General features: G+C 41.0%; 1 protein-coding gene across 1 annotated transcript in view; it reads right to left on the bottom strand.

Annotated features, from left to right (window-relative positions):
* The window catches only part of SYTL5 (synaptotagmin like 5), a 77,107-nt gene that overhangs the window by 5,648 nt on the left and 59,653 nt on the right, over positions 1–11,806 (bottom strand). The window contains exons 12-16 of the mRNA XM_015418101.1: positions 8,891–9,069; positions 7,786–7,888; positions 5,167–5,328; positions 2,045–2,153; positions 135–270 (exon numbers count right to left, since the gene is read on the bottom strand). Of these exons, the coding sequence (XP_015273587.1) occupies positions 135–270; positions 2,045–2,153; positions 5,167–5,328; positions 7,786–7,888; positions 8,891–9,069 (689 nt within the window). The remainder of the gene's footprint in view (positions 1–134; positions 271–2,044; positions 2,154–5,166; positions 5,329–7,785; positions 7,889–8,890; positions 9,070–11,806) is intronic.

Here is an 11,806-nt window from a genome sequence, read left to right as displayed (position 1 = left end):
CAGGAAGAAAGGTCTTCCTCACCAAAAAAGAGTACTTGCTTGAATAAAAATACAGCCAGATAAATTGTTACTCAATGCAGAAAGCAGTCCAACATCCAGCGATACTGAGCAAAACACAGAGGGAGAGAAATTACCCTTTCACAAATGTGTCTGAAGTGCCTCCTGACTTCACAGCTGTTAAATTTTTGGCTTCCTTAATGACAACTTCTAAAATGCCTCCTGATGGCACGTGTGGGTTTACCTTCTTTCCTTTCTTAGAGCTCTTCTTTCCTTCAATAAAAATAAACCAAGAGGAGAAAAATATCACTACTTATAAAACATTCTTGAGGTAAGGCTACACTCTCTTGGGCAGCATCCTGCCATCATAAACTACAAATTCCAATAGGAATTCAAAATTCCCATGCTCTTCAAAGCCACACATTCCTATCACAAAATGCCACCACTGATATAGAAGTCTCAGTATTTAAAGCACGTCATATATCAGACCAGATATATCATTAAAACACCCTTGTAGGATAGGCCAGTACAATTATCCCCGTTACTCAGGACAATGGAACCCCCAAGGCTTAACAGAGACATTGGTTTCTTATCTCACTACACATGCTAACATCATTCAGTTCTCGCATCTGTTTGTAAACTCCTTTATTATGCTGTATGCTAATTTGCTGCTATTCACAGGTCTTACCAATTGCCTTCATCCAGTCTTAGCTATATTTACTGCTCAGTTACTTATGCATCTTGTCTCTAATTGGCCCTTCCTGGCAACATCTTCCTCACCCTCCTCACCTGTTTCAGTGTATCTGAAAAAGTGTGCGTGCAGAATAAAACTTTGTTAGTCTTAAAGGTGCCACTGGACTCAAACTTTGTTCCATTACATATGGGTAGCAGGTGAGGAGGATGTTTTCAGGAAAGGCCAATTACAGCCAAATCATGTTGCCCTTCCTGCTTCTTCAGACAAACATGGCTACCCATTGAGGATGTTTTCAGGAAAGGCCAATTACAGTCAAATCATGTTGCCCTTTTTGCTTCTTCAGACAAACATGGCTACCCATCTGAATCTAACATCATAGACAAAACAGTGAAGAGCAGGGGCACAAAAACATACCCATCACCCATACTGATTCACATGCCTTAAACTAGCAACACATCTAACCAGACCAGGAAACAAGCTAGTCCTTATTGCCTAAAGGCCTTCCCTGACCAACATGTTAATCCATCCCTCAATATAATTCTCTCTGTCTCACCAAAGGAAATCTTTGCCATTCCTATCTCCAGCCTCAATAACCAAGCTTGTTAGAGTATCTCTATAACACTTTTGAACACTATGCTATTCATAAGGAAGGCAAATGAGTCTACCTTTGCACATAAACGCACCCTGATAAATATATTGTTTACCAAATGAAGGCATCTGAGAAATGCACAGATGTCATACTAGTCATACATTTATGACTAGTGCAGTGTTCAAACAGACAATTAAAAACGTATTCAAAATGTTAAAATGTGATAATAATGTAATGACAAAAACACGGTATTTTCCTGAGCCAACCATACAAAAGGTGGGGCTACAAGCCTTTTAGGTGGTGGAATTTGAGCAACAGCACAAAATTATAACAGGATTTGGAGTGAACCATACCCCGTTTCTTGTCTTAATATCAGAGAAATCTGGATACTGAAGAAGTCATATTACAGAAGAAGTAATAACTCAATTCTTTTTTCTATAGATTTTAGCTCTGTGTGTGTGTGTGATGCTCACTTAGTTTTTCTGAAGAAGGTAAAACGGTAAAATTTCCTCAGATAGCAAAAAAACAAGTGTTGTGATGCTGATGTATAAATATCAAATTTAGGAAATCTGGTACACCCTACTTGTTCCCAGAGGTTCATTTCTGGCAGCAGTTTGAAATTCCATTAGCGATTGGTAGCTAACTGAATACTAGGCAATTCCAATCTTCTACAACCTTGTGATTTTATGACATGTCAGTACACAATAGTGCATTTCAGTTATCTACCATACATCACTGGATTCTGTCATCAATGCTCAATTTACCTTGAATCTCTCCTAGGGGAAGAGTTAAGTTCCTTTCAGGGGGAATGTACCGTAAGACAACTATCAACTCTCCTTTATAGTGATGACCAATATCAGCTGCAACTTCCACCTGCACAAATGAAACAAAAACACAACAGTTTTGTTGAAGCAAATGTTCTCCTTTACTTTCCCTTTCAAAATATATAAAAGCCAAACTATGCGAACTGTGGCAAGCTTTTCCTGTCAGAGGTTTGTATCACGTATACATATTTAATATGATGACTGCCAAGATACAAGTTTTCTTGTACCTTTACCTACTGCTGCTTCAATATGGTGGCAGAAAGCCAAAGAATGGACACAACTTTATACCTTGAAGGCAAGAAATAGAATGGCATATTGATTTGTAAACACCATCTTGGCCTCTGCAATTGATAGCAGTGCACAAGCTGCAACTTGGTCTCCTCTAAAGGTCCAGCTCCAAACCTTGATGCTATGTGTTACAACCTCAAACAAATAAAACATTCAGTGAATGCTACTGTAACACATTTCCATGAGGAAAGAATCGGATGGACTTGAGCAAAACAGGCAAACTGAACACTTGTAGGATGTCAGAAAGCTGGATCTCGATTTCTGGTTTCGGCGCTCACCATGGCGGTCGCTTTCTCCCAGACCTCCGGGAGACGATCGCCAGAACCCGTGGCAAGGAGGGGGTGCAATCATCCGCATCCCCCACAGAGCCCTTGTGATGGGCTCCAAGCCATGGGGCCCTAGAAGGCTTCCCCTCTGGCGATTCTGCCGGCGAGGGGAGGCCCATTCATGCCCTGACGGTCCTGCTACAGAGTTTCCTGATGGAACTAGAAACACACACCAGATCAAGCGCCGAGTGATCAAGCGATTTGGTACTTAAAGAGCACTGAAAGCCGTGTTGCCATTGAACTGTGAGTTAAGTTAAAGCGAGAACATCGAAAAAAGCCAAAAGCCGCCCCGCGGGAAGCAAGGCGGGGAGGGGACTCTCCCCTGAAAAGACAAAATAAGTAAACTTTACTGTTTAAGCGGGGGGCGGGGGCGGGCTTCGGAAGCGAAAAAGATCGAAATAAAGGACTTTTAAGAACTTACCAAGCGCATTGGAGAACTTTAGAGACTGTGATAACTTTTGTTGAAAAGTAAACAATTCCTCAAAAAAGGTGCCTCCAACAAGGAAAGAGGAGAAAGGAAAGATAGAGAAAGCTAAGTCTGCCGGAAGTGCTAGCCCAGAGAGTGTTGTGCCCAGACAGGACACAACTTCAGACCTGCAAATGATATTAACTGAAGCACTACGCCCTCTGCTGGAACAGGTGACGGCAATAAATCAAAAACTAGACACACAGCAAGCCCAAATTAACGAGACTATCAAAAAGATAGATCAAACTGAACAGGAACTTAAATAAGTTGATACCAATTCCAAAAAGCTACAAAAACAAATGCAGGCAATGGAGAAGAAGCATCAAACAGATGAGTCACAACTATTACAGTTGCAAATGGAAAGGGCAAGCTATGCCCTAAGATTCCAGGAGATCCATGAGGAAAAAGGGGAGAATCTCATACAGATAATGAGCGAAGCCTTGGGGCAAATGGCAGATATTAAAGCAGGGACTTTGCAAAGCAATATTGATACGGTCTTTAGATCGTATACAGAATTCATAAGGAAAAATAATCTGCCGGGAGAAGTGATGGTGAGATTCTCCAGAAGAAGAGTGAAAGATCAAATTCTTAAAGCGGTTAATGGAGTTACCCCAAATACAGGCTATAAATTGAGGAAGACAAAGGAAAAAAAATAGTTATCATAATTCTGAAGTTCTAAAAAATGTTTAAATTATGTTTTCTTAGGCTCTTTATGAAGTCATAGTAAACGATGATTTTATTTAGACTTAAAGTTTAATAGAAGGATGGTTTTACATGAGAACTTAGTTATATAAACATGTAATCTTTTTAAAGCTGTTTGTATGACACCCACTCTTGGGTTTTTAGAGGTTTCTTTTCTTTATCCCATAGTTTGTAGACCCTTCCCTATTTTTTCATGTAGTACTTAGTTATAGAAAATGCAATAAAAAAAATCCCCTTCGGGGGGGAAAGAAAAAAGAAAGAAAGAAAGAGAGAGAGAGAGAGAGAGAGAGAGAGAGAGAAAGAAAGAAAGAAAGAAAGAAAGAAAGAAAGAAAGAAAGAAAGAAAGAAAGAAAGAAAGAAAGAAAGAAAGAAAGAAAGAAATCTGGATCTCAGGTCTCCCAGCTGACTTCAATGACTAAAATTTTCATTAAGATTATGAATAAGATTATTACACTAACTCACATAATTAATTATGAAATTTCAGAACATTTTTCATTTCTCTTCTATTTCTTAAGGAAATTATTATGAGCTAGTTTGCTGGAACAGGGACACAAACACATCTGGAACAGTGACAGAAGATGATGGCTTGAGAAACATTTCGTGACTGGTCTTGTGATGGTAGTATTTTATTCATTTATTAAAATATTTATACTGTTTTCCTCATGGTTCAAGGCAGCCTACAAATGACAATTTAAAACATATAAAATAAAACCTGAACTAACCCCATCTGTCAAATGATGCCTGCAGTCAAATAAAATGGTGTTGCAGCACCTTCTGAAGTTTTCTAAGGACAGTGTACATAACTCTTTTTCAATATCCTTACATTTTGATTTTCCAGCTGTCTGGAGAGAAAAAATGTCCTGTCTCTTTAGCAGAGGCTTAATGGGACGTTGTTTACCTCCATGCCATGATAAGGTTCAGCAACCCATTTCCTCTATTAAAGTGACAGGACATTTTTCTCCAGGCCTCTTGGTAACCCTTCTTACCTTGCAGCAAATGTTTATACTGTATTTTAGAAGCCAGAAGAACAACATTACTGGGTTACAACCAGGACGTTATTTAAGCTGTCAGTCTCACTGCCTTGGCCACACAAAGCAACACACTGACAATGGACTAGCTCATTTCTGAACCTTCATGCCCTCTGTTTGCAAAAACTTCTCAGTAAAGAGGCAAGTCCAAATTGTGATCCACAAAGCACTTCGCATTGACATACACAAAACATAAACATTTGGTTCACTTGATTTATATGTGGAATTTCTGAAATAACAGAAAATCCTCACCTTGGGCTGAAGCACAAACCATTCATCTGCCTGGTTCTCAAAGTTCCACGAATCCAAAGGTATCTCCACTTCTCCAAGAAAGCTGTTATGGCCAAATCTGTCATAATGCCAGACAGAAAGCTGCAGGGTCCGAGTCTCAAGCTGTGTATGGCTGATGACGTACTATTGAATAACAAAAGACCAATGGAGAATATTAGTAAGATAAGCTTTATAGTCCCATAACAGTGACTTGAACAGCCTTATTTGCATGAAGTTGGTAAATGAGGCACAAAAGAAACATTTTTTCTCTTTACCAGAGCAGACTAATCATTCAGAGACAGCTGTTATTAAAGTAGATATCTATAAAAATAATTGTTCTAGATAAAATGACTGCTTTGGAAGGTAGACTCTATGGCATTATACCCTATGGAGTCCCCATAAGTCACCTGTGGATTTACGGTACTTTCTACCACCTATGGCAGCTCACAGGGATGGAGGGAGGAGATTTCTACCCTAGAACCAGCACAGGGGTAGAGTTAACTGCCCAAGTGCTGTGGTCCCTATTCTAATTACTCCACCCCAGTGGCTTTTAGTGAAAATTAAAGATGTCAGATGGTCTATTCATGGCTCTAGTGGTGTACCAAGGGCGGGGCATGAGGTCCTTGATTTCCCAGATTCTAGTCTGACACTAACCACTTCACCACGCTGGCTATTGTGATGGAATAGCGCATTGGAGTTTTATTTCTTTTTACTATTGGCATGATTATATATACAAAGTTAAGTAAAAAGACCATTTTCACTGTCTGCGTTTCTTTTCTGGACATTATTATTATTTGCTTTATTTCATAATTATTACTGAAAATAATTTTGCCTATTTTATTTATTTATTTATTTTGGGATTTATATCCCGCCCTACCCAGCGGCTCAGGGCGGCTAACAATTGGGAGGGGCTCTGACCTGAATAGCCCCAGCCTAGTCTGATCTCGTCAGATCTCAGAAGTGAAGCAGGGCCAACATGGAGGCAGGCAATGGCAAACCATCTCCAGACATCTCTTGCCTTGAAAACCCTACAGGGTCACCACAAGTCAGCTGTGACTTGACAGCAGATAAAAAAATAATCTGCCCTGTGTGCCAAATAGGCTAGGTACATCACTGCATGGATCTCTAACATTTTGCCCAGTTGCCTCATTACTTAAACAAAATAACCGTGAGTTAGATCCTATACATGCACAGTCGCACCCTTGGAATGGAACTTTGCCACCTCCCCCTTCCAGCTTCAGTTTACTGTGTTCCCTGAAATCCTGTTTCTGTGTATCAGATCAGGAACAACAGGAAGTGGAATCAGCTAAAGAGTCATGCAACCAGAAAAAATGTAACAGGATCCCACCCTACATATTGGGATGTTTCCCTCTTCACATATGTACCAGCATCATATTTCTAAGTAAGGTTACCAACCTCCAGGTGGTAGCTGGAAATCTCCCACCATTACCACTGATCTCTAGGTGATAGAGATCCGATCACCTGGAGAAAATGGCTACTTTGGAAAGTGGACTCTATGGCATTATACCTCCCCTCTCCAAGCCCTGTCCTCCTCATGCTCAACCCCCCAAAACTCCAGGTATTTCCCAACCCTGAGCTGGCAATCCTATTTTCAAGCTTTCTTTATTATCATGAGGCAAGAACTTTATATTTTGTTTAAGCAATAGCTGAGAACACTCTGTAGCACCATAAAATTCTACAATATATCTCGATTAGGAGGCATGCAAGAGTGGTCAAAGCCTGGTCAAAGCTAAATGCCTTAAATTTCAACAGCAGCTCTCAAGTGCAGTTCTTCCTTCTTCACCATGCTGGCTCTTGTGATGGAATGGTGTCTTTCTTAATCTGATATCTTTCGTAAAATTGACTTTTCAAGACGGTTGAGAATGCTTTTAAAGGAGACCACAACAGAGAGAAGAGACTGTAAAAATCCTTGACACAGAGGAACTTCAACTGTAATAACGTTACGCTTTTCTCATTTTAGCTTGTTAATCACAGCATACCGGTACTAGTAGGAAATTAACTGGTTCTGCCTGGAACTTTAAGGAATTGTTCAGAAATTATTTTTTTGGCACTTTGCTGAATTCTTTCTTATATACTCTCCTTTAGACTTGGTAACAATCTGAACACCTACTACAAAGTTTTAAGAGAACAGTCATGAAAATATTCTCAGTTCTGCTTTTGAAGCAAATAACAAGAAGATGCTCAGAAAGTTCTCTCACAATAACTAATATACTAACATTGAAGCCGAGACAAACAAGAACTCTACAAGTATATTGTTGCACTAACACTTTTATTAATAACACTTAGATTAACAAGGATGTGGTCTCCTCCTCTTGGGTTTTTAGTATAGTGTGGTTATCTTTCCTTTATCCTTAGATGTAGTCCCCTTCCCTCATATTTTCTTTGTAGTTTGGTAGTCTAATATAAAAATAATAAAAATATCCCTCCGGGGATTTAAAAAGAAAGAAAGAAAGAAAATATTCTCAGTTCTGAAAGAAAGATTACCATATACAAAAGGAAAAACAATGTTCATCTCTTGAGAATATCTAATCTAGCCTACCAAAATGACAAATGGAATTCAGTGCAAAACAAGAATCTCACCTTCAGGATTTCATTGAACTCTGGATTGATGCTATTGCTTTTGATTTTTGACTTCCTTTTACTTTGGCGAGACTTGTCCGGTAGGAGGTATGCTTTGACATAGCTGCAGAGTAAACAGTAAATCTTTAACACAACCCAACTGTTATGGAGATCAGCTACAGTTTTGGGAGAACTCCAGGTCTTGCATAGAAGTTGGCAGCCCAACCGGGCCTGCACCACTACACACTATAGGTGGAGACCTGAAAGACCGAATGCTTGTCTATACAAAACAATCCCTACAAATAAAAAAGCTATTTATCAAGGGAGAAAGTTCCAGCTTGGTTTCCTCCCTATGTTATATTTCTGTGTGCAAGGTTTTTCTGTGCACAGCAGCATTTAATCTATGGTTGACATAAAATGGCTCCCTGAGATCAAGACCTTAGACTTGCATTTAATCTTGTATTCCATGAAAACTGTAAACTGTCATTGTCCCTTTTTGCTGAATAATAATTGAATAATAAATATGATACACTACCCAAACCTAAAGTGTTAACTAAAATGCCCTTATTTTTATCTTTGGACCTAACTCCCAACATTTTTTTTTTAACAGACAACCTTCACATGGTAAAACAGTTTTGTGAAAGCAACCGTATGTGATGCAAGAGGAAGTTACCACATGCTGGGAAATATTAATTGTCTTGCATTTTTTTCAGGACATAGTAGCTTAGCTTATAATATTGCATGTGGAATTCTTTCACAAGGCACATTAGTCCTGTTAATGTTGAGGGGGAAAGCTTGCCTCACAGTGAGCTGTGTTACAAAAGTGATTTTCTGAAACATTTATGGTATTTCAAAGTTTCTAATCTGAAGTCAGATTCCTATGTTGGGTTTGAAAAATATGAGGCACCTTTAGGAGCCTAAAGGTCTCTGAAAATACTCAGAATTATAGCATATAGCAAATACTCAGAAATATAACAATGCCAAGAGCTAATAAAACACCCCTCATTAAGATGCAAGCCATATCATACTTCAGGAATTGCATATCATTCTAGTCCCATGGGAAGTCTCACAAGCAAGGTGAATGGAGAGATCAAAAATAATCTAAAAGAAAATCCTCTTTGCTTACGGATCTGTTCTTTGTTTCTTTTCATCTGCAATGGCCAAGTTTTTGCATTTTTTAACTACGATGTTAAGGGCTCCTGTTTTGTAGTTGTAGCTGATTTGGAGACATATTTCACCACTGATCCTCACATTTCCATAGTCCCCAGTTTCACTGTAAACACTCATCATACTATTAATACTAGTCTAAAAAGAGAAAAGAGGAAGATGCAGTTCATCAAGCTATTTATTTATTTACATTATTTATAGTCAATATTTCTTGCTAAGATTTAAGGTGGAATACACAGTGACTTTTTACACTTTAAAAAAGTTGTATCTTCTTAGAAGATTAAATTATGCGTTATACAACTCAAATGGTAAATAATGATATATGATCACAGTGCATTTTAGAATGTGCAATCCTTTTTATTTGCATTTTCATTAGGATCACTGAGAAAACATAAACCTACACCAGTGTTACATGGCAAGTAGTAATATAGTATGAATTCCCAGGTGAATAAAATCAGTGGTCTCTCCAGTTCAGAACTGAACCTCCGGGTTAGTTCAAGATGTTTACCAATTTCTCCCTGAAGAGTGACTTCAGATGGGAAAAATCAACACAGGCCCCAGTAACACGGTAAAGTTACCGGGGGAGAGGCACGGATGGTGGGCGGATTATCCAGGCGCGATTACACCTCAACATCTGGGAAGTGGAGCGCACCAGTGGCTTACCGCCGACAATGCGCCTTAAAAAAGCTAGTACCTCCAAGGTACTAGTAAACGTTTGCCACGGGCTGCCTCCAGACACCTGTGGTGTGATCGCACCAGCACACAGCATTCCCCTCCAGTCCCTCGTTTACCCGCCGGCGCCAAGGGAAGGACCCGTGGTGTGTCGCCGGCGTGTCTGATCGCGTAATCGTGCATCAAACTGCGCCGGGGCAATTAGCCATGCCTCCCCCCCGCAATATCTGGCCTGTGTGACCGGGGCCACAGTGTTTTTAAAACTGGTGTTCATGGACACCTGAGGGTCCATAGGGTACTCTAGACTTGAGGTTCTTTGTAAGGACAGAGGATAAACCCTGGTTAAGATAAAGACAAAACCCTCCATTTTTCTTGGAATGGTGGAGGGGACTCTGCCTTGGAAAGAGGACAGAATTGGCTTTCTCATCTTTCAAAGGGCAAGAGCTCACACAGCTACCAGTAACCTCCAGATCACCTCAGAGTACTAACCAGAAACACAATGATTGATTGCTGGGAACAACACTTCAATTCTAGGAATTCTAATCAGTCGAGTGGCACCAAGGAGGCACAGTTATGAAGCAAGCATAATAGTTACTCCCTGTATAAAATTGAACTGGCATTCACTCTATTTTCCAGCGTGAAATATTGGGGGGGGGGATGACTTCTACGCCCACAGACAACCGTCAGTTGAAATTTAAGTGGAATGCTGCTCTTTTTCTATTTGTATAAGCTTTAAAAGTTTCTCCAAGTTACTCCCCACTCCTGTTCAACTGGCTTCTAGCTCAAGGTTATGAACCAATATGGAAGAATCTTGCTATCTGCAGGGTAAAGTCTTTTTCTGATTGGGGTAAGGTTGATCAGGACATCAGTCAGGGCCTTTTGAGTTGTGTTCCTCTGGACTCAGCTACCCTTTGAGACCTGACCTTGAACGTAGGCCATGTACAGACAATACAGTTTATTTACATTTGTTTTTAAAATATAGCTGACAGTTTTTACTGTATTATTTTAAGGATGTAAGAATATAAAAGCCTCTATATGATATGTGCAGCTTTCCACAAGCACTTTGAAAGGGGGCTGTTCAGTGAATGCCAGCAAGGAAGTACAGGGCTAGGGTTGCCAGCCCCTAGGTCCGGGTGGGGCTTACCCCACTTTTAGGGGCTCCAATCCGCTCCCAGCCAGCTGGCCAGCAGGGGAAGCCCCACCCCAAGCCCCGTCCCCAAGAGTGACCACCAATGTTCCCTCTAAGCTGTGGAGTCTTGTGAGCAAAAATTCTACTTTGTGAGCTGCTGGCATTAAAACTGTGAGGGAGCGATTTGGCAACCGTATAAATTAGTTTGCTCTGGAGCTGTTCTTCCTGAGCTAGGACAAAAATGTGTGAGCCGGAGGCTAGAAAACTGTGAGCTAGCTCACACTAACTCAGCTTAGAGGGAACACTGGTGACCACCCACCCAACCACCCCTCTCCCTCCCCTCCTGTCAGATTTAAAGGTTTTCAAGCTGATCGTTGGGGACCACGTGGCCTGCTGATCAGCTGGAGGGGCCTTTAAATCTAGCAGGAGGGAGGGAGAGGGGAGGTTGCAGGCTGCATGCTCAGGTTTAAAGAAGACCCGACACCCAGCCTCACATGCCGCGCCCCCCAACCTGCTCGCAAAAAGACCCTTTAAAGCATGAGGCCCATGAACACCCCTCTCCCTCCCTCTTGCTAGATTTAAAGGGCCCTCCAGCTGACCAGTGGGCCATATGGTTCATGCCAATCAGTTGAAGCCCTTTAAATCTGGCAGGAGGAGAGGGAGAGGGGTGGCCAGGCGGGTGGTTGTGCTTGGGGGTGGGTCTTGAGGGCAGGGCAGGGCCTGGACATCCCTGCCCACCCCCAGAACACCCCCCAATCCCCCCACTGGAGCAAGGAGGGGACCTGGCAGCCCTATGCAGGACTCCGGGAGCCATCAAATTTTTAAAATCAAAATGGTGACCTTCAGGTTGCTAGCATTTGGGAATTGCTGTACTAATATATTTGAGTAAATCACTACTGGAAGTGACAGTTCTAATTTGAAAGTGCTGGGTTAGCCGTTACTTCCTCCAAATTGGTTCATGCCTCGGGCCACTCAAGCAGCTCTATATGGAGCAATCAGCAAACAGCTGAATCAGTCTGCCGAGAGTACTCATTTCCAAGTACTCTAGAACCAGAATTTGTTTTTAATTAATAC

The sequence above is a fragment of the Gekko japonicus genome, unplaced genomic scaffold (genome assembly GCF_001447785.1).
Source record: "Gekko japonicus isolate JY-2015 unplaced genomic scaffold, Gekko_japonicus_V1.1 scaffold1437, whole genome shotgun sequence".
NCBI lineage: Eukaryota > Metazoa > Chordata > Lepidosauria > Squamata > Gekkonidae > Gekko > Gekko japonicus.
Note: the sequence above shows the minus strand (reverse complement) of the source record. Positions and strands in the feature narration are given on the sequence as shown.